Below are 27,126 nucleotides of genomic sequence, written 5' to 3'. Positions count from 1 at the left end.
AGGCCAGGGAGTCCATCAAGCAGCCAACACCATCTCACTTTCTCCCAAAGTAGTAGTCTTCCCCCGGAACCCACCACTGCATCCACAGGTGCCCAAATGTGTGTGCCATCAGGGGTGAGATGATGCCCAGAAGTCTTAGGGGCCAGAGGTTGAGTCTATATTGGGGTTTAGTGTATAAAAGACGGCAGCAGCACTCACTGTAGTAACATGTCTTTAACAAAGGATCATGTTTAGTGACTAAATGGACACTTCTTGCTATGTGCTAGAGGACATCTATCTAAGCAGGACACTAGACAGATTTACAGTGCCCAAGTCTTATGTTCTTTCTGCACTACTACAGCAGTCACCAGACTTTTTTTTTTTTTTCTGGTGTTTATATGAAAACTTTATGGACACTGTGTCAAATGACTGTTAAAAGTTAAAGGTGTACTTTGTACCCTAATGGACGCTGATTACAAGTGCTTCAAGACTTCAAGAGTCTTTCCATTGGGCACATTCTACTTTATAAGTTATGTTTATTTTTATTGTTATATTTAGGCCTTTTTCACTAGATTTGTGAATATTGACCAACTTGATGGGCCAAATATATCATACATCATGCACTAATCTTCTTTTTCAACAGCTGCTAACAATCTTATTCTATCTATCTATCTAGTGATATCTTTGGGCACCCAATGACCACTGTATGGTTTTCTGTAGCCGGTTTTATACTTGACCAACTATTGTTCTTATCTTGCTTCCTTGCTTTTCATTCCATTGTCTCCCTAAGTTCATTTCATGCAGACTATATCAGCGGGAATTCCATTGATTTTGCCAGTAAATACTACTTTCCTGTATCCCTGCTAAGCAGTCACATAACACTACAATATATTGTTTTCCATCATGCAGTGAAGAAAGGCAACCTTACTTTGAAGCGATAAGGTTACAGAAACTGGAAGAAATTACACCAGCTTTGCTTATATAGTCCTAAGGCTATAAAAACAAACTAAGCTTTCCCAATATATCTGACTGTAGAGGAAATTAAATTATACCAAGCTTCCCTTACCCACAGCAGCGCAGATCAGCTGTAGGCCCCCGCAGTCTGCTTTTATGCACAATGATCACTCACATTAGTGGAATTTTGCTAGAAAACAAATTTCTCATCACAACAACAACAAAAAAAAATCAGTTTCTCTGTAGTTGTAGTTGTGATCATATCAGTTCTAACCATTTGAGGACCAGGCCCAAAATGACCTAGTGGACCGCGCCAATTATTATTTTTGAGGTTTCGTTTTTGCCTCCTCCCCTTCTAAGAGATCTAGAACTTTTTTCAATCTACAGGGCCATGTAAGGGCTTGTTTTTTACAGGAATAGTTGTACTTGTAATGGCGTCTTTCATTCTACCATAACATGAATGATGGAATCCCAAAAATATAATTTATGAAAAAATAAATTGGTGGAATCGTAAAAAAGGATGCAATATGGTAACGTTTGGGGCGTTCCTGTGTCTACGTAATGCACTATATGGTAAAAGCGACATGATACCACTATTCTATAGGTCAGTCCGAACACAACCATATGCAGGTTTACACAGATTCTTCTGTTATATTTTTTTCATGCAAAAAAAAAATTATTTTTTTATTTTTTGCAATTAAGTATGAATAAAATGGGCCTATTGTGACTCTTATAACAGTTTTAGTTTTTCACCTACGGGGCTGTATGGGGTGTCATTTTTTGCACCATGATCTCTAATTTTTAAATAATACCATATTTGTGTAGATCAGACGTTTTGATCACTTTTTATAAATTTTTCTTATATATAATGTAACAAAATCCTGGCACTTTCCCCCCTCTTTTAGTTTATGCCGCTCGCAATAACTATTGTTATATTTTAATAGATCGGACAATTACGCACGCTACGGTATATAATGTTTAATTATTTTTAAATGTTTTATTTATAAAATGTGATATGGGGTAATTTTAAATTTTTATTGGGGGAGGGGCTTTGGGGTATTTAAAAAAAAAATATATATATATTTTTTTTACACATTTACACAGATTGCATACACTGATTATTGCGATGCCATAGGCATAGCATTGATCAGTGTTATAGGCGCTCTGCTGATTGAGCCTACCTGTGGATCGCATGGAGGAAGGTAAGGGACATCCAGCGGTCCATGAAAGCGATTAGGACCCCCGCAGTCACAGTTGCTCCTGTCACTTAAACGTAACTGTATGTCCTGGGCCTTTAGGGAGCTATGAAGCTCACTCCAGAGCGGAGCGCGCTTCATAGCGGGTGAGGCCGGCTGCAGTCATCGCGATCTCAGTCTTCCAGGACGTGACAGACTTCCAAGACGTAACTGTACGTCCAGGTTCGTCTAGGGGTTAATTTTTATATTTTTTTGCTTGATTTATCATCTCTTAACTCTTAAACAGTTTTTACTATTTAGGGGGTAGGGTGTACCTGGGGGTATTTTGAGGAAGTGATGCTGGGCAATGTGTTACATGGTGCAGTCATAAAAGAGTACTGGCCCGGCATGAAGCACTGGGGGCAGGCCTCCCAGCCCCTGTGTGATGAAACTTCTTCCCCTTTGTGACGCGGCTCCATTAAAATCAATGGAGCCACGTCATAGAGGTAAGGGGAGATCATTATACTGGGGGCCGGTGGGCCTGACCTAGTGCTTAAAGCTGGGCCAGTACTGAAATAGGCTGGTGCTGTGCGTGGGAACAGGGCAGTGGCTCAATAAAAGAAAGCCTAGAGAGAAAAAAAAGCCTAACTGTAAATGATTTTTGGAACATTCGGAGAGCGAGTCAGACTGCAGCGCTGATGAAATTAGTAGTTTCTGGAAAAGGTGCAATGACATGTTTGATGTGAAACTTGCCAAGTCTATTGCCAAGCTGAAGACAAGAGCGAAGAACTCTTCAGTTGAATCACAGTAAATGGTTCTTGTTCATTTTATTAATTTTGGCACATTTCTGCATACAAGCATTTTAAATTTTATACAACATGCATATTACAATAGATTTTTGTGTAAATCTTACCCTATATACAGATCGCCCAAAAAAATGGGTCTGGTTAGGTTTTGGTAGCGTTTTGAGATGTCTTTATTTCAGTGGATCGGGTTATTAGGCAAAATCTAACTTTTTTGTTCTGTTCCTCAACCAGGTTTTGCACTGAACAAGCACATTATTCTACTACTAGAGGTTTTACTTGGGGTTTACCTGGTCTGCAGTGGTGTTTTAGGTCTGTGGTATTTGTCAAGTAACAGCCAAATAAATTGCAGGATCCAAGGTCTCCCAGCAGAACATTGCTCAGATCCTCACATTGGGAGAAATTTATCAAAGGGTGTAAAATTTAGACTGGTGCAAACTACCCACAGCAACCAATCACACTCAGCTTTAGGCAGTGCTGAAAGGAAAGCTGAGCTGTGATTGGTTGCTGTGGGCAGTTTACACCAGTCTAAATTTTACACCCTTTGATAAATCTCCCCCATTGCCTCTACTTGCGTGTCAACTTCCCACAGTACGTCCTGGTGCCGTCTCTTCCCCAGGTAAGTCACATATGTCAATATGTGCCTAAGTAGCCCTGTATGTAGCAAGCTGTAATGTACTGGCTGTTGACTACTGTAGCCAGCACCCAAGAATAGTTCACCAGATGTCCTCCTTGGATCACTTCCAATTTGTACTAATCGTTGTCTAACGGGTCTGACAATTGCCCATTTTCCTTCTTCCAACATATCTGCTATATGGACTGACTAGTCACTTGCTGCATAACCCAACCCTTGACAGGTGCCATGTATAAATGGGTGAACCTTGAGTACGCTTGAGATTTGCTCATCTCTAGTTACATGCCATTATCACATTATCAGTATTTTTAATGTTTAGATGGACTGTGCATACTGGTTGCTAAACTGTGAGTCCATTTTAAGCAATGCTGTTGGGTGTACATCTAAATATCCACTCTCATAGGGGAAATGGGACTTAACTCTGTCCTCCTTGCATTTATTTGTATGGCTAATTTCCTAAGTCTTTCCTGATCTTGATGTTGCTGCAGATAACATGCCCACAGACATAGATTATATGGTCTATTTTAACAGTGTGTTCCTACCGTGATTGCTTTGCTTTGTTTTGCTTTCCTGCTCTTTTGTGATGCAGTTAGTTTTAGTCATTAGGATGAATGGAGTTCTAGACTGGTAAAACAATTGTTGCTTAAAGCTATCTTTTATTAAAAAAGCATCAAGGGATAATGAAATGTGAGCAGCAATAAAAGAAACCTGTTGTGTGAAGCTAACCTTCAATTACCGAATGCTGGTCAGGTTGGGGCCGATCAAAATCATATTCCAAATGTTCGTAAAAATGAGTTTAGTTACCACAGTTAACCAATTTTATCTTTACCACCCCTATACCAGCAGATTTACCCCTAGACACTACACTTTTTTTGTGTGTGCTTTTTTTTGTTTAAATTTCGTTTTATTCATTTTGCCCTTCATAGGTCATACAAGGTAGTACAACACATTTGTTTTCATTGTTGATTTCTTCTGGTCCCAGTTACAGGGTGTGGACAACCACATCTTGGTCTGCTAAGATCCATTAGCTACTACAGGAACCACTTCTAACGCTCACATTATGGCCAGAAGTGGGGGTATATGTAGTGTCCCAATACCTGTGTCCCAGCTGCTGCAGTACAAAGTTGTCACATGGCTGGGGAATCTCTCTGAATGTGTTAAGTCTGTACCTAGATATCATGTGTCTTTATATGTGTGGTTGTTATATATTTTATATGTTTCACTGCTATTTAAGCATACATTGTGGTATAATGGCTATGCAGGGGTTAAATATTGTCCTTTAGCACCATCATTGGTGGGTGGTGCGTGGGAATTGGGTCTCATGTCCTTTCCTCAGACCAGTTTCTACGATGAGTGTTCCAGGTTCAACCCCTTTTCCCAGAATAGAACCAATTGTTGCAACCAAGTCAAACCTTCTTTCCCCAGAGGGCTGGATGTAGGTCTAGTACTGTAGGTCTAGTCCAGTTAGTTTGGTCCTAGCCAGAGAAATGTGAACATGTTGACTCTTCTGCTAGGCCACATGAGGAGAAAAAGTTTAGAGGAAGTACAATCTCCTTGTTTCCAAATAATGCCTGTTGTAATGCATGTAACCAAGTTATGGCTCAGCCAGTGAATCCGCATCCAGTTGAGTTGGCTCTGGGTCGATCATGGTGATCACTGGGTTTATTTTAACAATAGAAATCGGACAGGACTTAAGACCCTGACATTCTGCGTTTACATAAAACTTGGGCTCTTTAGAGCCCAAGTCACATTAGTCCTTTGTGCTGCCTCCGCCTATACTGCTGGGGTCCTGAATGGTGCTAGCAGCAGAGGCTATGGTGTAAGCAGTTATTGAAATTTCCTTTTTAACTTGTTGCCAGCGTCTTTCCTGGTTTGGATCGTTTTCAATATCAAACATTGCAGCAGCCAACCCTGGAAAACTGGAGGCGGCGTACAGATTGTGCTGGTTAGGGGCATAAATCACATGCCTGGGGAGAGGAGAAACAAGATGTGACTGGAGGTTTGGATCAGCAGACAAAAGACTTGTTAAACTCTGAAATACAAAGAATTCCTATTATACCTTTTTATGCTGTAGTTATAGGAGGAAAACCAATGAGGATTTGAAATATTTTTTGTCATATACATTTAGGGTAATGTCTAGGTTGAGGCTATGTTCACACAATGTAATTTTTTGACAAGAACGGCTGTTGGCAATTTTAAAACAACGTCCGTTTGTCATAACAAATTACATTGAAATCAATGCCAATTGCTGCATCAAGTTTCAATGCAACAACAGCCATTGTTTGGCACCTACTACAATGCCTGTTATTTTTGAGTGCCGAACAACTGCCGTTGTTCATGCACTTTGTGAACATAGCCTTAAAGGGGTAGTGCGGCGCTCAGAAATTATTCTCAGAATAACACACATTACAAAGTTATACAACTTTGTAATGTATGTTAAGTCTGTGAATCGCCCTGTTCCCCGTGTCCCACCACCCCCACCCGTGTACCCGGAAGTGTTGGTGCATTATACATTACCTGATCCGTGTCGAGGGCCGTCCGCCATCTTGTGCCAAACGTCATCTTCGGACGGACGGCCGAGTCGCTGCCGCCCGTCCCCCCTCTGCCGCGTCACAACTGTGCTCAGCCGTGATTGGCTGAGCACAGTTATGCTCAGCCAATCGCGGCTGATGACGCGGCCGCGTCATCAGCTGCTCAGCCGCGATTGGCTGAGCACAGTTATGCTCAGCCAATCGCAGCTGAGCATCGGATGACGCTGCAGAGGGCGGCCGGCATTCGGAACAGACGGATCTGTTCGCCATCCGCCCGAAGAAGACGTCACTCGCTGAAGATAGAAGACTGGTGTCGGCACGTGACAGGTGAGTATAGCGCACCACACTTCCGGGTACACGGGTGGGGGTGGTGAGACACGGGGAAGGGGGCCATTCACAGACATAACATACATTACAAAGTTATATAACTTTGTAATGTGTGCTAGTCTGTGAATATTTTTTTTACCGCCGCACTACCCCTTTAAAGTGTTTGTCACTTTAAAAAGACTGCTGTGATACATAGAACTGTCATGTTTTGATCAGCTGGAGTCTGGGTTCGCACCACCACAGATCATTGGAGCCAAGAAAAGCACTTCACTTCCCAGTGCTTTGTCACGTTGCAGAAACTGGTTCTATAGTAAGGGCCGTGTCACACAGCCTCATAATCCAGGGGAAGTGAGCGCTGACCTGCCAGCTCATTGCTCGCTTTCCCCTCATTCCCTGCTTGTTGCCTGTGCTACACGCATAGATAGCGAACAGTGAGCAGCGTGATGGGCTGCCCAAACAATCCTTAGATCGTTCGGGTGGTCTTTTGAATTCAACGGTGGTCTGCTGCTGCCACTGCTCCTATTAGCAACACACAACAGACCATTTGTGCACAAATTGGGCTCACGCTGAAAGTCCACGATCAGCTGATATTGTGCATGTGGGCTAATGACATGCATGTCGGCATGTCGGCTAGTGACCTTTCAACATGCGCTACTACGCTAAACAATTATCGTCCTGAATGGCCGGTAATGGTTGAGTGTAATAGGGTCTTTAGTCTATGGAGCCAGACTGCTGCAATGAAACTGATTGAGCAGCAAGCTGGGGAGAGAAGTGCACAGCATTGCTCTTTACCTGGCTAATGGTACTTTTACATGGGACGATTGGTCGTTCGTTTTTGCACGATAACTGTCGAATTCGAACGATAATCGTACGTGTAAATGCAGCGAACGATCAGCAAAAAATCGTTCATTTTGATCTTTCAACATGTTCTTAAATCATCGTTGATCGTTTGCAAAAAATTCGCAGATCGTTCTGTGTAAACATTCTTTCAGCGATTTCACCTATGTGTGAGATAGGCTTAAACGATTGCAAAACGATCGCATAGCGAATTTTCCGTACGATGTATCGTTCCATCTAAACGCTGATCGTTATAAAAAAAACATTGTTAATTCAAAATCGTTAATCGTGCGATCGCGCGAATTATCGCACCGTGTAAAAGTACCATTAATCTAACAATCGGAGTCTGAACACCTTTAACCTCTTAAGGACATAGGACGTACCGGTACGTCCTATGTCCTCACTTGCACTTCAAAGCGGGGCCGCGCGGCGGCCCCGCTTTGAAGTGCCGCGATCCCGGGTGCCGCTTGTAGCCCGGGACCGCCGCTATTAGCGGGCACGGTCTGATCGCCGTGCCCGCTAATTAGCTAATCGGAGGCAGCTGTCAAAGTTGACAGCTGCCTCCGATTACCGGAGGCAACGTTTCCCTGGTGTCTAGTGGGGAAGATCGCTCCTCCGGGACCTTGTCCCGGAGGAGCGATCTCCGTTACTGATGCCGGCCGGGGACGCGTCCAAGATGGCGCCGTCCTCGGCTCGGCACTCGTTTACTTCCGGGTGCAGCAGCCGAAAGCAAACGAGTGCCGATCTCATGGATCTCTGCAGCATATCTATGCTGCAGAGATCTCAATGAGAGATCACAGTGTATATACTAGAAGTCCCCCATGGGGGCTTCTAGTATATGTGTAAAAAAAAAAAAAAAAGTGTTGTTAATAGTAAAAAGCCCCCTCCCCTAATAAAAGTCTGAATCACCCCCCTTTTCCCAGGTTTTAAATAAAAGTAAACAAATAAATAAATAAATAAACATGTTTGCTATCGCCGCGTGCGTAATCGCCCGAACTATTAATTAATCACATTCCTGATCTCGTACGGTAAACGGCGTCAGCGCAAAAAAATCCCAAAGTGCAAAATTGCGCATTTTTGGTCGCATCAAATCCAGAAAAAATGTAATAAAAAGCGATCAAAAAGACGTATATGGGCAATCAAGGAACCGATAGAAAGATCACATCATGGCGCAAAAAATGACACCTCGCACAGCCCCATAGACCAAAGGATAAAAGCGCTATAAGCCTGGGAATGGAGCGATTTTAAGGAACGTATATTGGTTAACAACGGTTTGAATTTTTTACAGGCCATCAGATACAATATAAGTTATACATGTTATATATCGTTTTAATCGTAACGACTTGAGGAACATGCATAACAAGTCAGTTTTACCCCAGGGTGAATGGCGTAAAAACACATTTCCCCCAAATAAAAGAAATGCGTTTTTTTTTCAATTTCACCACACTTCGAATTTTTTTCTGGTTTCGCAGTGTACTTTATGCAAAAATTCAGCCTGTAATTGCAAAGTACAATTAGTGACGCAAAAAATATGGGCTCATGTGGGTTTCTAGGTGGAAAAATGCAAGTGCTATTACCTTTTAAACACAAGGAGGAAAAACCGAAAACGTAAAAACGAAAATGGGCCATGTCCTTAAAGGGTTAATTAACGACACTATTATTTATTGGTTACTACTTAAGGCTGGGTTCACACTACGTATATTTCAGTCAGTATTGTGGTCCTCATATTGCAACCAAAACCAGGAGTGGATTAAAAACACAGAAAGGATCTGTTCACACAATGTTGAAATTGAGTGGATAGCTGCCATTTAATGGCAAATATTTGCTGTTTATTTAAAACAACGGCTGTTATATTGAAATAAAGGCCGTTATTTACTGTTATATGGTGGCCATCCACTCAATTTCAACATTGTGTGAACAGATCCTTTCTGTGTTTTTATTCCACTCCTGGTTTTGGTTGCAATATGAGGATCACAATACTGACTGAAATATACGTAGTGTGAACCCAGCCTAAAGGTGTATATGACCATGTGGCTGTTATGGGGCCATTGAAGGAAAGGGGACCAGCACTGTTTTTTCCCCCCCATTCTATTTGCTACTGGTAGTAAACTGTGCAGAACTCTTCTCTCCAGGAAACTGCATTGTCAGCAAATAATGGATGGAAGCGCGTGAGTTCTGGCGTGCAATCACTGGACACAGAAGAGGAGTCACAGCAGTGGATGATGCGAGCGCGCACCAGATTTGAACAACGCCGCGGGATCAGAATGAAGCTGCGCCGCGGGACACCGATCAGCTGTGATGAGTATACGTGCCAGCGCCTAGCGGGGGGGCCAATAATAATTTTTTGTAAACTGTTTCTTTAAGGAAGTTATGGCCCTATTTCAATAGACGATTATCGTTCGCATAATCGTTAACGATTAACAATCTCAAACGGCCACTATTGCGAAAGACCTGAAAAGGTTCAATCATTTTCATGGAACGATAATCGTTACTTATGATCGTATTTGCGATCGTTTTTCTGCGCTATTGCTTCGCTATTGCGTTCGTATCTACTGCGAACGACCGAACGACATCTTATTCAATGCGAACGTTTTGCGAACGAGCAAGGATAAAAATAGGTCCAGGTCTTATAAAGCAATCAACGATTTCTCGTTCGGTCGTTAATCGTTAACTGCATTTCAACCGAACGATTATCGTTTAGATTTGAACGATTTAACGATAATCTGAACGATAATCGTCCGGTGGAATAGGGCCCTTAGTTTGTGTTAGTTCACATTGGTATAGCACCTGTGGTTTTCCACAATATTAAACAGAGGGCGCTATTTCTGGAAATGCATACCCTTTCTTTCTAACACCATATATCCACGTTACAACAATGCAGTAGACTTATGTGGTATAACCACGTAATTTATATCGATGAAGATATGATTTATTCATAAATTAGAAGGCAAGGTAGAAAAAAAAACCCCACTGGATTGTGCGGGAACACAGTATGGAGCGGATTCTTCCTTCCCATTTATCATGAGTCACACCTAAAAAAGCTGGAAATGTGGAAAGTCACACGTTCCGTGCTACATATCGCAGATACATGGAGGCCGAGACACATCCTAGTATTGTTATTAGGAATAATTAAATCTGTTTCATTAATAGCTGCCGAGAACAAAAAGTGAGAGGTCATGCCTTCAGCATTTAAAGAAACAGGAACACAACTGCAGTAAATCAAAGCTCAAGATACAGCGAAAAGGAAAGTATTTTAAGGAAAATTGGATAATCTGCTATAAAAGATTAAAAAGGGGCTATAAGGAGTGTCCAGAAAAACATGGCTGTCAGTAGAGTCATGTTTTGAATGCAGCTTTAAGGGTAGCTTTACACATACAGGATCCGCAACAGATTTGATGGTGCGGATCTGACTAAATAAAAAAAACACTGCGTCTAATCTGCACCATCAAATCCACTGCGATATGGATATTCCAAAATAAAAAATTTTTTCTTAAATAAAGCTATTGCCCCAAGATATAGGACGTTATAATACAGTGTTATCTCCAATAGTACTGGAGTTACTACGGTTTACCCCAACTAGAAAATGAGATCCACACAATGATGTATTGTCCCTAACTCCCTACTCCTCCCTCCACCCCCAAACAACACCTCATCATTTGCTGTCTTAGGAGGCTTGGCACAATCTTGTTTCTGAGCTCTCGCCTCTAACCAGTCTTAAAACCCTATTACACGGAACGATTATCGGTCGTATTTGCCTGTTACAGCTGATAATCTTCCTGTGTAAAAGAACACAACGATCAGCCGATATGAACAATGTCGGCTGATCGTTGTAGCTGTTTGTCTTTCAACATGTTGAAAGACAAACCACTCATACAGCAACGATCTGCTGCTGTTGCCCCACGCAACAGGAGCCGCGGCAGCAGCAGATTGCTGCTATATGCTATAGGCTGCCAGGACGATCAAGCGATGGTCGGCGATGGTCTGCTGCGCGTTGTAATAAGAGCGGCGGCAGCAGACTACTGCTGACATGAATGGGCAGCCCAGGCGATCAAATGATTGTCCAGGCAGCCCCACCTGCTGCTTCCTATGGCTCTTCCTGCGTGTAATAGCTCAGACGGCAAGCAAGGAACGGGTCTGCACTTGCTTCCATATTGTGCCATGTAATACTGGCAAGAGAGGCAAAAGAGACTGATGAGGTGCCCACAGGGTAGCTCCTCAGTCTCTGATCAGTGGGTGCAGACACCTGACATCAGTTGTCCAGTGGTTGCATTACACAGTGAGTGGAGCCAGAAGCAGTTTGTCTCTGATTGCTGCGAGTATGTAAAAGGCAGCCCCCTTAACCCCCCGTGGTCCGATGCATACATTACTGGGTCCGCGCTTCGGCTTGCTTCGGGTGCTCCCAGTGCCTGGACGTTCCCCTAAGCCAATCAGTGTGCTGCCCCGCCACAGCCACTCCGCTGTCATACCCTTACGTGGGAACCCACACTTAAGACTAGGGTAAACTTCAGGAGAGTATGTAATCTATGTAGGGCCACATAGGCCCCATTAGGCTCGCACTCCCCTGAGGGGTAGAACAGAATGGGCTCTCAGCACATCCTTCCTTTAAGGGAGCTTACTCTAGACTCTCCCAACCTCCTGGCTCACAGCACAGAAGAGAAGTCTCAAGTTAAACTCCTCCTTGGCCTAGAATGCTCTCAGTGGTGTAATGGGTTATGTGAACGTTTAGCGCCTATATCTCTTATCAGTTCATGGCACAAAAAGTAGATGCATGAACAGTAAAAAAAAAACATCAGTAACTCTATATCAATACAAAGGTGTATATACGCTAATATATCCAAAACCTAACCAACACATGCAGTGGGAAACGCTTGGGCTGATGGGGGGCTGAGATGTTGGGGCTACTTGGGGGCCCAGGACTGGTTGTTCTCGGAGAGTTGGACCAAAAGCAATGACAATAAAAACCTCCTTGCAATATTGAGGGGTTTTTTTTATGCCCTCCACCCACCAGCATACTACCCAGTATGAGTCTGTGTTCTTATACTGAAATTTTCTTTTGTTCCTGTGTACTTTTCAGCATATTGTATAGAGCGTATAATTGGATACTATCTTACTGCGATATACCAATGATATATTTGCCCTCAGTGCTGTATTATTCTCAATGGTGCAGTTAGACAAAAAGAAAAGACTGGTGTGCCGTACAATTGCAGAAGATACTAATGATGTTTCTTGTTTGCCAAGCCTGCGAGAAACACCGCTATATAAAAATAGAATGAAAATGAATGCATTATAAAACATACAAAAAAAGGACAATGCAGTTGTCTGTTATCTGGCTCACATAAAAGCCTGGGAAGCTATTACAATCGCAGCTTTGCTTAGCAAGTAAGCTATTTTTACAAGGCTGGTAGATGTCATAAATATTCTTTAAAGTTTGGTAGACACAAAGCTGTGCCTGATCTATTTCTTGTATAGAGATTTTACATACAGTATACTGTATATATATTTTGGTCTATTTAATATATTAGACCCCAGAAAATAAGAAAAAACACCACTACATTTACCTATACCACTGGTAATTCATTGTTTGAACTAATCAAACCAGCTCTAGAGTAGTGAAGGAGTTAAATTCTGTCACTTAAAGCTACTGTACCATCAGTACATTTGCTTTAAGTGTTTCAAATGGACAGAACAGGGCCGATGCAGGGATGTCAGGTGCCGTGGTCCTTTTTTTTGAACCGTGGCCCGGTTCCTGCATACCGCGCCATTTTTTGGGGGGAGGCACTGGGCGGGGCTGAAGCACTGGAGGCAGGCCTGTTCCCAGTGGGAGGAAACCCCACCTCTCTATGACGCGGTTCCATTAGAATCAATGGAGCCATATCATAGAGGTGCGGGGGTTTCCTCCCATTGTGGGCAGGATGGCCCACCTCCAGTGCTTCAGCCCGGGCCTGCATCCGCAAATAGAATGGCGCCGTACACGGGAACCGGGCCGCAGTTCAAAAAAGGGACCACTGCACCGATCTGTCCATGTGAAACACTTAGGGGGAGATTTATCAAATGGTGTAAAATTTAGACTGGTGCAAACTGCCCACAGCAACCAATCACAGCTCAGCTTTCAGCTCTGGTGAAAGGAAAGAGGACCTGTGATTGGTTGCTGTGGCCAGTTTGCACCAGTCTAAATTTTACACCCTTTGATAAATCTCCCCCTTAAAGCGTAACTGTCATTTCAGGGTCATTTTTCTGAAAACAATAAATATCTATAGTATAAGCTATTTTAAGAAACTCTGTAATAGGTTTTATTTACCAAAAGAGTTTCCTTCTGTACTGAAAAAACTGTTTTTCTAGCTCCGCCCTCACTTAAGAAGAAGCAGGATTTCTGTGTCCATTATGCTCTATGGAGAGGGGAGGGGCTGGGAGGAGTGAGTGAGCATGAAGTAGTCCTGCACAGCACAACACTCTGCAATCTTCTCTCAGCAAGTTCCTAGATAAGCACTGACCTTTCTGACCTCTGAATCCAGCGTTTGAGCGGCCCAGACAGTCTACAAACAGCTGACCTTCATGCCTCTCCTTCCTGCTCCCTCATCTCCCTCAGCCCCTCCCCCCTCCATAGGATAGAATGGAGACAGCAGAACCCGTCTTCACTGGCTTCTCTGTAATGAAGACGGATTTGCCTGATAATGCACAGATGAGAAGTGAGGTGGGGAGGCTGGGAAATTGCTTTTTGAGTACAGAAAGAGGCTTTTTTTGCCTAATAAAACCTATTATAGGGTTTCTTAAAATCGCTTATACTACTGATTTCTGCAAAAAAAAAAAAAAAGACAGTTACGCTTTAAAGCCAATTTACTGGTGGTTTTTGGCTGTTTGGGGGCTGGATGTTCATAGGCTTCATAGACTTATCAGGAAGAGACCATCTATCTCCTGCAGCGAGCCAGGGGGTAAAGTGCCACTGCCCTCCCACATGTTTCTTCTGGCTCCATCTAACAATCAGTCGGGTCTGGACACCTAGATGCTAACCAATCATCTTTTGAAGCCTTTTCATAGAAGATTCTCCACACATACCTATAGTGTAAGTTGCCAGCTACTCCAAGAGGATCAATGAAGGATCGCTCAAGCTGCATCAGCTGATCATTAATCTTTCTCACCTCTAGTGGACTGAAAGGGAAGAACAGGAGAAAATGGTTAAATCATTCTAAATCTAACTGGGTCTTAAGAACAAGCTACAATCTGTATATCTGTGCTGTCAGTTTCCAGATCGCAAGCAGCAGTATATACTCACCATCCGTGCTGCTTGTGATCTGGCATCTGTGTCTCCAATCCTCCAGTAGCTGACTGTATCTTCAGGCCCTGCCTCCTCCAGAAGGATTGACAGCTGCAGGAGGTGGGACCTGAAGATACAGCTGGAGTCCAGAGTACCTGAGACACAGATGCCGATTTACAATCAGCGTTGCTGGTAAGTATGGATTGCTGCCTGTAATCTGGAAACTGAGAGATGTCACTTTCCAGGGCTGCACAAACAATAAAAGGATTGTTCATGCAGCTCGACCGCTTGATTTGTCATGCTGTGTAAAGGCACTGTAAACAAGCGCCCATCTCGGTGACAGCTTCTCTTTCGTGCCAAATCTGTGCATCTAAAAGGACCCTTAGGTTCCATAGTGTAGGTATCACTTCAGACAAGGAATTAGGTTAGGACAAACTCATTTTAGCCGTTGTTGTTTTTTTTGTTGTTTTTTTTAAAGGTTAAATTGCCAAAAAAAGGGACTTATTGTTCGTATTGCCTAATTTAGTTATATATATATATATATATATATATATATATATATATATATATATATATCTGTGTGTGTGTATGTCGTTTTTTTTTTCTATTTTTAATGGACCATAGAAACCTGTAGTAGTCTGGCAATGGCTCATTGACTTTTATAAGAGTGAACTGAACATGCTGTGTGACCTGAGCAGAGCACACTATGCAGATAGGGGGGAGGGGAGCTCAGAACATTAGCTAATGATGTGGAAATGTAAAATAAATACACCAACATTTCTTTATCATAAAAACTTAATATAACTACTTGCCGACCGCCCCTGGACTTTATACATCCTAGCGGTTGTCGGCTATTAAAACTGCATGGCCGCCTTTTGATGGCTTGGCTCTACTAAAACAAGGCAGGAATGGTAAAATGCTTACAGAAGAAATGTTCTAGTACTCGTACCCATAAAACAATTACTTGAATCAAAATCCAACACACAATGGAGTTTATCTCAGCAACGTGTTTAAGGTGTTTGTTATAAATCAACTGCAAAAATGGGACCCTACTGGTCCTGCTGTGATCTCTCATCTTGGGAGCAGGCAGAAGAAAGAAGATGGAGGGGAACAGAAGTAGAAGAATGGGAGCAGTAGGGCTCGGGGGCTAGGTAAGTATAGGTTTTTATTCAAAATTTTCCCTGCCTGAGCAGCATCTTTGTAATAACCCTTTAAACAGTTAACAATGGAGACTTTGGCCATGTAGAGAATAAAGTCTCACTGAAAGCAAAGGTTATGCTAATTTTGGTTGCAGAATGTTTCCTGAAAGGAAAATTGCTCTCTGGAGTGAGGAATTGGGGATAATGTAATGTTCAGTAACAGCCTTGACATTTCCTATGTTCCTTAGTGTAAGAAAATGTTAAAATGCGGAAATCGTTCTGTACCGGATTTTTTGTGATAAACCAGGAGTAACACAGGTTATGTATTTTATCAGTGATTCCTTTGGGAAACTTTTTATTTAATCATGTTTTCCTTTTGGACTAATTTTACCTAAAGTATTCATCTCTGGAGGAGACGTCAATGTGTAGGTAATATGTATTACCTATACAGTCTAATATTCCTAGGGGCAGAAAGGGCTGGGTATGTATATGTGTGTGTGCGTATATATATAATGTGTGTGTGTGTGTGTGTGTATATGTGTGTATATATAATCTAAAATAACATTTTAAGCGATGTCCATGCAGCCCTTGCCTATAGTGTAAAAAAATAAAGCATTAACTTACCTTACCACGTTCCCTGGTGTCATTGGGCCTTCCCCGTTGTCTGCAGCTCTGTCTACTATTCTGGTCTCTGCACAGTCCGCATCAGCTCAGCCAATCACTGGCCACGGCCGACCTCGGCCAGTAATTGGCTGAGCAGCTGTGGCCTGTCAGTGCAAACACAGGAACAAAAGACAGAGCTGCAGACACCGAGGAAGGCGCCTGATGACACCAGGGAACGTGGTAAGGTTTTACACAGAGAGATTTATCAGACAGGTTTTTGAAGCCAAAGCCAGGAATGGATTTGAGAAATCTGAGTCTTTCCTTTTATGACCTGTTCTCTGTTTATAGTCTGTTCCTGGCTTTGGCTTCAAAAATCTGTCCGATAAATCTCTGTGTAAACGCACCCTAAGTTAATACTTTATTATTCTATACTAAATCATTAGCCATTGTCCGTGTATCGATATTAGAAGTAACAATGCGTGCCCTGACGATTTAAGGCCTGGACCTAAGGAAACGATCAGCCAATGATTGTTTCATCGGCTGATCGTTCTCTATTACATGGAGCGATAATCGTCCGAATTGGTTTGAATCGACCAATTATCACTCTGTGTAATAGAGCCCGAACTCATTGTAGTAGACAGGGTCCATAGTAACTCTGAGATCAGATGAGCGCAGATCCGGGGCCTGAAGGACACTGCTGCACACCTATAATTGTTTAGGTAGTTAAACGGGTTATCCAGCGCTACAAAAACATGGCCACTTTCCCCCTACTGTTGTCTCCAGATTGGGTGGGGTTTTGAAACTCAGTTCCATTGAAGTAAATGGAGCTTAATTGCAAACTGAACCTGAATTGGAGGCAACAGTAGGGGGAAAAGTGGACATGTTTTTGTAGCACTGGATAACCCCTTTAAGGTAGTCTTGTTGAGTGGGGCCACATTGTAAGTTTTGTTATGGGAGCCCCATGGATACATGTTATGCCGTTTATCCTTTCTGTCTGTTGGGAGATATCTGGCCAAAAGTAGCTGTAATATGGAATCCCACATTATGCATATAGTTATTAAACTATTATTGGAGTGTGATGAATCTTTAGTTCCCGTCTAGCTTTCTATGATTTCAAAAGAATTCGCCCATATTTTATCTTCTACTTACTTTTCTCTATTTCCTTTCTCTGCCCATGACTGCATGGCCTTAGCTGCTTGAAAAAATTCATCCACTGCCTCCTGGACTGAACCTGTAATGGAAGATTTAGAGCTTTATGCTTATATGCTGGCTCAGTAGGGCATCACATGATGCCCTATTGGTGGGGTTTTATTTAAAGGAGAAGTCTGGCAAAATTATTTACTAAAGTATTGTATTGCCAACCAAAAGTTATACAGATCACCAATATAGACTTATTACGGGATATGCTAATAAAGTGCTTTTTCCCCTGCACTTACTACTGCATCAAGGCTTTACTTCCTGGATAAAATGGTGATGTCACGACCCGACTCCCAGAGCTGTGCGGGCTGTGGCTGCTGGAGAGGATGATGGCAGGGAGATGCTCAGTGTCCCTCCAGTGCCCTGTGTCCCTCAGTGTCCCCCTGCCATCATCTTCTCCAGCAGCCACAGCCTGCTCAGCTCTGGGAGTCGGGTCGTGACATCATCCTTTTGCATAATGACTTTATTAATATGCCTGCATTAAAAAGACTACAATTATTACAGTTCCCCTATTATGATTCCTGTAACAAAAAAAGTTTTAACAATATAAAAAAAATAAAAACAATACAATACAAGAACAATACCAAAAGAACAAAAAACTAAACTAAATTTTTTGTCAACTAGAATATATGATAAGACGCCATCATAGATCTGACATAATTCTGCTGGAATCATAGTGTAGTGTAAAACAAGTGTTTTAGTACATACTTCCATTCCCTATGAAATGGAGGAGGGTGGAGCATCTTTTTTTCTTAGAACTTTGCATTGTATCATTCCTTTATTATTCTACCTGTAAATGTCAATAACAATTGGGTGTTGCCATTCCCATTTATCAATGGTGACAGTGTCAGGCCGTACTGAGACACACCCTATTAAAATGGTAATGACCAGGAAGAATAACAGAGGAACCATACAGTACAGGACTCTATGAAGATTTGCTTTAGAATGGCTGTAAAATTGGGAACAGAAGTATTTCTTAAAGTGTCACTGATGTTATAACTTTTAATATCTAAATCAACAGTAGATGTGATACAGTATAAAGTAGGTTTTTAAAATATACATTCATTATTTTTTTTTCTTGTTACCATTCTGTAAAACAAAGCTGTACTTACCAGGAATCCAGGTCCAGTCTCCTAAAGGCAGATTTGACAAAAAAACCCCCACTAAACACAGGTATTCCGGCCAGTACAGAGAATCACGGCTCAATGTGTCCATCAATCACATGACTGCCTTCTCTCTGTGAGCGCTCAGATGGCCTGGGATACACAGGACTTCATGTTTTCAGATTTTTGAGAAAAAAAAAGTCAGAAAACAGGAAGTGCCGTGTTTTCCATGATAACTAAAATAAAAAAAAGTGAATGTAAAATTGCAAACTTCTAATCTACTGTTGATTTAGATTTTAAAAGTTATAACGACAGTGACACTTTAAAATTGATATCAGAACCATAACATACAACTCCTTCCTATGAACAGTTTTTGAAGATACAATTGTGAAGATGACTTAAAGTGACTGTACCACCAGGCCCAGGCAGAAGCATTGGAGGTGGGCCGACCCACCCTTAGTGGGAAGAAACTCCAGCCCCTCCATGATGTGACTCCTTTAGAATCAATGGAACCCTATCATAGAGGGGCTAGGGTTTTCTCCCACTAAGGCTGGGTCGGCCCGCCTCCAGTGCTTCTGCCTGGCCCTGGTGGTACAATCACTTTAAGTCTAACATCCAGCATATATCTTACTCAGGGTGATGTTATGTTGCAGAAACGTGGCACCGTATGAGCGTTGCACTTCGTTGACAATCCTTTGCAATGTCTCTGCATACGAAACACAGTCAAAATCCAGGATGACGTCATCCGCAAGACGCAGCACCAATTCACCCCACAGCCGCGCCACAGCTTGATGATAACAGAAACCTCGGTCCATAAGACGAGAAACTAGATCCACTGTTTCGTAAACTGAATGATACATGGGGTACGAAGCTATGGGATACTTCTGCAGAGAAAATGTTAAGAATTAGCATATGTATGAATGTTGGCAAAACCGCTGGTTCCAACTAAAAATCTCTTTATAGAATAGATCTTTTGAAGCCATCTTCTCCTAGTTCTTCCTAGTTCATCTAGATCTCCCTTTAATTCAGTTATTCAGTGTTTGATATATTTAAGAAGTTTTAAAACATGACTGGGGATTTCTTATTAGCTTATAGAGAATGTGAAAAAAAGCAATTGCTTCCCAGGACTGGATCCATCTTTTTCCATCCCCCAGGGAGGAGCAGTAAGGAGCAGAGAAGACTTCAAAGCCCACAGCCTGATGAGCAGAATCCTGATCGGAACAAAGTGGTTTGCTTTATTCCTACAATTAATTCGCTCCTCTCTAGTTGACACCATTGTGTTTTGCATTACTTAGATGCTTTCTCAAAGCCTGCTGGGTTACAGTGTAGTCCTGCTTAAAGAAAATCTGTCATCTGCAATTCATATATATATATATATATATATATATATATATATATATATATTAATTACACTCACCGGCCACTTTATTAGGTACACCATGCTAGTAACGGGTTGGACCCCCTTTTGCCTTCAGAACTGCCTCAATTCTTCCTGGCATAGATACAACAAGGTGCTGGAAGCATTCCTCAGAGATTTTGGTCCATATTGACATGATGGCATCACACAGTTGCCGCAGAGTTGTTGGCTGCACATCCATGATGCGAATCTCCCGTTCCACCACATCCCAAAGATGCTCTATTGGATTGAGATCTGGTGACTGTGGAGGCCATTTGAGTACAGTGAACTCATTGTCATGTTCAAGAAACCAGTCTGAGATGATTCTAGCTTTATGACATGGCGCATTATCCTGCTGAAAGTAGCCATCAGATGTTGGGTACATTGTGGTCATAAAGGGATGGACATGGTCAGCAAAAATACTCAGGTAGGCTGTGGCATTGCAACGATGCTCAATTGGTACCAAGGGGCCCAAAGAGTGCCAAGAAAATATTCCCCACACCATGCACCACCACCACCAGCCTGAACCATTGATACAAGGCAGGATGGATCCATGCTTTCATGTTGTTGACGCCAAATTCTGACCCTACCATCCAAATGTCGCAGCAGAAATCGAGACTCATCAGACCAGGCAACGTTTTTCCAATCTTCTACTGTCCAATTTCCATGACCTTGTGCAAATTGTAGCCTCAGTTTCCTGTTCTTAGCTGAAAGGAGTGGCACCCGGTGTGGTCTTCTGCTGCTGTAGCCCATCTGCCTCAAAGTTGGACGTACTGTGCGTTCTGAGATGCTCTTCTGCCTACCTTGGTTGTAACGGTTGGCTATTTGAGTCACTGTTGCCTTTCTATCAGCTCGAACCAGTCTGCCCATTCTCCTCTGACCTCTGGCATCAACAAGGCATTTCCGCCCACAGAACTGCCGCTCACTGGATGTTTTTTCTTTTTCGGACCATTCTCTGTAAACACTAGAGATGGTTGTGCCTGAAAATCCCAGTAGATCAGCAGTTTCTGAAATACTCAGACCAGCCCTTCTGGCACCAACAACCATGCCACGTTCAAAGGCACTCAAATCACCTTTCTTCCCCATACTGATGCTCGGTTTGAACTGCAGGAGATTGTCTTGACCATGTCTACATGCCTAAATGCACTGAGTTGCCGCCATGTGATTGGCTGATTAGAAATTAAGTGGTAACGTGCAGTTGGACAGGTGTACCTAATAAAGTGGCTGGTGAGTGTGTGTGTGTGTATATATATATATATATATATATATATATATATAATATATATTTATTCCAAACGGTTGGCACTGTTAGATAGCTGTTAGGTCAAGGAGACAGATGATACCTTTCATATATCCAGCTGTGCTTCCAGGATGCAGTAAATGCTTTTATTCTCTGGTACAAGGTGTCAAAGAGGCTGTCAGGACTGTGTTCTGGCGCTCCTCGGTTCGAACTGTGAGCCGAGAAGGTGCTTAGTTGGTGCAGTTCAAGTACCCTGTCTGAACACAGGTTTATTTTAGGTTTGTTCAGCTCCACCCATCCTGCTTGTTGTGCCTTGGCAGCTTGAGGGTTAACCTGCTGCTGTGCAGATGAGTTGTGTGGAGGATCAGGGGCCGGTCCAATCAGCTGCTGGACTGAGTCCTTGATCCTGCATAAATAGTAAGTAAGCCCAGCAGACAGAGCTGGCTATTAGTTGTTACTGGTCCCAGCTCCCCTGCTCCTTTCCCTGTGTTTCCAGTCCTATTCCCTTGCTATTGTTCTGCCCGTGTTCTGACTTTTTGCCTGATGTCAGACTATCCGCTCTCTATCCGATTTTGTACTGTGTTGCCTGTTCGTTTTTTGACTTGGCTAGTTGACCTTCCTTTATTGTGTTTGTTCGTCTGTCTGCGTTTTGTGTGTTGCACCTACTCAGTGTGGGGACCGCCTCTGCGGTTGTCCGTGACTGCTTAGGGCCGTCTGTGGCAAGTCGGCAGGAACATTGGTTGGGTCAAGCCTCAGGGTTCACTGTCCTGTATTGTCCTTGTCCCCCTAGCCTTGACAGCAGGGCCGATTCTGGGGTCTCTGCCGCCTGAGGCAAACATCAGGCGGCCGCCCCCTCACTAGCAACCCCCCCCCCACCGTAACCGAATCACCCGCGCCTGCACAACCCTCGCCTGTCCTGCAGCAGCCGTCCAGTCCCACCGCCAACGCTCACCGCTGTCCCGCGCCGTCAGTCAGCAGCTGTCATCGCTGCCAACGCTTACCACTGTCTTCCCGGCACTGCAGCCGCTCACCTGTCCTGCCGCAGCTGTCCCGCCGCCAATGCTCACCGCTGTTCCCTTCCGTGCTCCCGCGCCGTCAGCCAGCAGCTGTCATCGCCCTTCAGCGAGTCATGAGTGCCCGGGGTCAGCAGGGGCCGTGATGCCCCCACTGACCCCGGGCACTCATGACTTGCTGGAGGGCGATGACAGCTGCTGCCTGACGGCATGGGACGGCGGTGAGCGTTGGCGACGGGACAGCTGCGGCAGGACAGGTGAGCGAATGCAGGGCTGCTGTCTGCCGCCCCCTGCAGGGGCGCAGAATCTGCCGCCTGAGGCGGAATACTCATTCCGCCTCATGGCAGAAACGGCCCTGCTTGACAGAGGCTTTTCCAAGCTCCTGATCTGCAGCAAGCTGGAGGCTTTGGGCCCTATTCCACTGGACGATTATCGTTCAGATTATCGTTAAATCGTTCGAATCTAAACGATAATCATTCGGTTGAAATGCAGTTAACGATTAACGACCGAACGAGAAATCGTTGATCGCTTTATAAGACCTGGACCTATTTTTATCGTTGCTCGTTCGCAAATCGTTTGCAAATCGTTCGCATTGAATAAGACTTCGTTCGTTCACAATAGATACGAACGCAATAGCGAATATATAGCGAAGAAAAACGATTGCAATTATGATCATAAGTAACGATTATCGCTCCATGGAAATGAGTGAATGTTTTCAGCTCATTCGCAATAGCGGTCGTTTGAGAACGTTAATCGTTAACGAGTATGCAAACGATAATCGTCCGGTGGAATAGGGCCCTTTTTCTCTCCCTCCTCCCTGCTTGATCGACACCTGGAAGCTGAGTCCCAAGCAGGTACAGATATGAGAGGAAGAGTAAGTAGTTGTTACATCTTGCTGCACTTCAGGAGCTCGGGAAAGACTCTTTGACTCTTCTTACTATGTAACAAAAGCATTCTTCTTTGTTAGGGAATCACAGACAGATATATGAAAGGTAAAATGTGTCTGTATGACCTATCATCTACCTAACAGTGTCAGCAGGTTGGAATGTGAATCGCAGCTGATGAATTCCCTTTAAATCCTCAACCATGTTTTAACCCCTTGCCGCAAAATGACGTTCCCAGAACGTCATGTAAAGCAGGTAGTTCCTGCAACATGACGTTCCAGTAAAGTCATGCTGCCCCTGCCTCCCCCCGCTGGGGGGGGGGGGGGGGAAGTACCATAGCAACCCAGATGCTGCTTTATGCGTCTGAGCTTCTATGGATTAGAACGATCAGGCCATCTGACCGTATGAATGAGCTGTTAACGTTCTGACAGCTCATTCATTCTATAGTGCATTACAGCACTGATCATGTGCTGTAATGTATTATAGATGTACCTGAAAAGTTAAAGTTAAACACACACACAATTACATACATACATAAATAAATACATTTTAAGATAAATAAATTAAATTAAATAGATATAAATAAAAAATATACACATTCCTCATGTGTCCGTAATGACCCTGTCTATTAATCTCTTACATTAAATATCCCGCCCAATTAATGCCGTAAAAAAATAAATAAAAAACTAACCAAAATGTCTTTTTTTTTGTTAATACCGCCCCCTTAAAAATATAGGAAAAAAGCTATCAAAACGTCACATGTACCCAAAAGGTGAGGTGTACCACTAAAAACGTCAGCTTATGCCCCCCCAAAAAGGCCCTCACATAACTTCATTGGCGAAAAAATAAAAATATTGCTGCTCTTACAATATGCAAGACACAAACAGTATTTATTGTATAAATGCCATAAACTATAAGAAAATCTATATAAAATGGATATCAGTGTAATCGTACCGACCTGACGAATAACGATAACATGTCATATGTAACGGCGTACAAAAAAAAATTAAAAAACAGCTGCTAAATTGTGTTGTTTATTTGTACCACCTCATAAAAGAAAAAAAAATGATCAGGGTGTCACATGTCCCCCCGAATGGTACAGATGGAAACGTCAACTTGTCTTATACAAATATTTTGGCACCGCAAGCAAGGCCTTTGTGACATGGTATAATAGCTAAAAAAAACCTGAAATAAAAAAAGGCCCCCAAATTCCCCAGGTCTCTGTCCTGTCTGCGGCCTGTGGTTGAGTCAGGTGACGCACTGCGGCCACATATGGGGGATTTCTAGAAACACTGGAATAAGCGAAATTAATATGGAGTTCCATTTCTCAGTTAGTATTTGCTGTGTAAGAGGAAAAAATGAATACAAATTGAATATCTGCCAAAAAAATGAGTTTTTTTAAATTTCTCCTCCAACATGCTTAAATTTCTACGAAACACCTAAAGGGTTAATAAACTTATGGAATGTTACTTTGAATACTTTGAGGGGTGCAGTTTTTACAGTGGAGAGATTTATGGGGGTAACTAACATACAGGCCCCACAAATCCACTTCAGAACTTAAAGTGACACTGTCATCCCCTTTGTGCATTCTGACATCTCTACACAGGTGTAAAGGGTAAATTTAGCGGTTTTCATACCTTATTTTATATCCTATGTCATGGTGGTTGTTAAAGTAAAAAATGATCTTTTATCAACCGCAGATTGTATTAAGTGGGCGAGGCCTCGCGGCATTAGCGCCACTTAGCCATGCCCACAACGGCACTGTTAGCCCCGCCCCCTTGAGCCCATTGGTTTGGCGAAGAAAAGGGGGTGGGGTCTAGACCTTTCGGCCAGCCTGTTCCAATGGCCGGCGAGGGGGCCAGAATAACCGCAATAATTTAAAGCACAGCAGAGTTATCACTACATAGAGAGAGAAAAATAGGCCCCTGGTATTAAGGCCAAAACAGGCTGAAGAGGCAAGGGGTTAAGGAAATTTTACTGTAACATTATATAGTACATTACAATCAATTACATACAAAGCACCACACTAGAGTTGAATACTAGATGGAGACGGTTCCTATCATTTAACACCATAGGTCCTACCTAGTGCCTTTTGCTCAACGATTCAAGCAGCTTCAGACTGTAACAAATAACTCTTTATGGCATCTTTCACTGGGGCAAACAATTTCTGTAGTCTTGTAAATAATAATAAAGAATAGGTATGTTTCTAGAACCTCCCACACATCTGACCAATATAATTAGAAATCGCAGGGACAAAGTGCAGCATAAACAGTAATTATAAGATTGGGACACAGTAGGTTGTATTTCCTTGTACATTGTATGTAGGTTGATATTCCATGTCCATGTGACATGTTAAATTTTTTTTTTATATAATGACCGGTATGTAAGAACCTTGGCTACACTTCTGACTAGCAATGGGGACATGGGCTGGCTAGTTTATTTTTAGCCTGAGTTGTCTGAATCCTTCTTAGTTGTAGAAATCATAAGCGGAATGAATGCTTCACATGAATTGGTGATAAGAATGATAACCCTAACATTTGTTATAAATTCTATAACTTGGTTGGGTGTGAAACGCCTCACTGCCATACATACTGCTTTGTATATTGAGGTTGTTTCGCCATTTCTCTGCACTTTGTTGATATATTCTTGTTACACCTTTGCATACTGTATATTGTTTGTTTGGCAGTGAGTGCGCTATATTCAATAAAAAGAGATTATACATAAACTCTGTTATTGGATGGTTGGAAGTATTGTGTGACTTGAATGATGTTATTCCTGTTTTTCTAACATACAATAAAAACATTGTCTATATATCAAGTTGGTAAGAGAATCTGCTTGTTTGAGCTTCAGAGAACAAAACTATTTCTCAAATAGGGTATGTGCACACTACGGAATCCCAGCGGATAACCCACTGTGGATTCTGCAGCTTGTTCCCTTCTCACGGACGATGGTGGAGGCTTGCATCCACGCCGGTCCCATAGGCTTCATTCTATGGTTTGCCAGATTCTGCCGTCCATTCGAAGAATGAACCCACTCATTTTTAGGGCGGACGGTGGAATATGGCAACCCATAAAATGAAGCCTATGGGACCAGCGGAAATGTGTGCAGCCTCCAGCGTCCGTGAGTGGGGGGCGAGCTGCGGAATCTGCATCGGGTGATCCGCTGGGATTCAGTAGTGTGCACATACCCATACAAGTTAGGCCAATCCTAGGTAGACTAGTCATATAAAAGATGTACATAGTGACGATCTGAGCTTCCTATCATTTACAATACTACAAAGAGTGTTTTGTGACCCCATAGTAGGTGCTGAAGAAGCTAGTTTGGCAATGTGGTCAGATTAAAAAAAAAAAAAAAAAAAATTAATAACTCCATACAGTATTGCATTAATCCTAAGAATGGAGAATAAAATACAATAAAATAATACCACAAGTAAAGCCAAAATTGTAGAAATGAGATTAATTAAAAGACATCTAACACCGGCTTGGCAGGACCCTTGCACAATTGGTTAAATTATAATGTCTTTTGATCTGACACTCCTGCATAGATACAGAGAGTTTATATGTATCCATTGTGTATATATCTTGCTATGAATTGTGTAACATGATATATACACAATGGATACTTATAAACTCTCTAGGTATCTATACAGGAGTGTCAAGCCAAAAGACCTTATAATTCAACTGGTTGTGCAAGGGTCCTGCCAAGCTGGTGATCGATGTTTTTAAATTAATCCCGCTTAAACAATATTGGCTTTACTCGTATTATTTTATTGTTTTATTTTCCATTCTTATGCTTGATGTAAATACTATATGTGACAATGTTTTTTACCCTGGTAATTTGAAATTAATGAAAAAAAAAATGCTGGGTGTATAACCTACAGGGGGTTGTGTAGGTTATACACCCAGCATTTTTTATTATAAAAAAAAAAAAAAAAATATATATATATATATATATATATATATATATATATATATATATAATTATATATAATTATTTTTTTGGGGGGGTGAACCAGGGAATTTTTAAGTGTTTTTAATCATGTTCTTTGGTGGTTCTCTT

General features: G+C 42.4%; 1 protein-coding gene across 1 annotated transcript in view; it reads right to left on the bottom strand.

Annotated features, from left to right (window-relative positions):
• Positions 1-5,295: 5,295 nt before the first annotated feature.
• The window catches only part of LOC138770556 (N-acetylated-alpha-linked acidic dipeptidase 2-like), a 62,003-nt gene continuing 40,172 nt past the window's right edge, over positions 5,296-27,126 (bottom strand). The window contains exons 14-17 of the mRNA XM_069949661.1: positions 19,166-19,418; positions 17,384-17,465; positions 14,294-14,386; positions 5,296-5,512 (exon numbers count right to left, since the gene is read on the bottom strand). Of these exons, the coding sequence (XP_069805762.1) occupies positions 5,296-5,512; positions 14,294-14,386; positions 17,384-17,465; positions 19,166-19,418 (645 nt within the window). The remainder of the gene's footprint in view (positions 5,513-14,293; positions 14,387-17,383; positions 17,466-19,165; positions 19,419-27,126) is intronic.

This window comes from Dendropsophus ebraccatus, chromosome 13 (genome assembly GCF_027789765.1).
Source record: "Dendropsophus ebraccatus isolate aDenEbr1 chromosome 13, aDenEbr1.pat, whole genome shotgun sequence".
NCBI classification, from domain to species: domain Eukaryota; kingdom Metazoa; phylum Chordata; class Amphibia; order Anura; family Hylidae; genus Dendropsophus; species Dendropsophus ebraccatus.
Note: the sequence above shows the minus strand (reverse complement) of the source record. Positions and strands in the feature narration are given on the sequence as shown.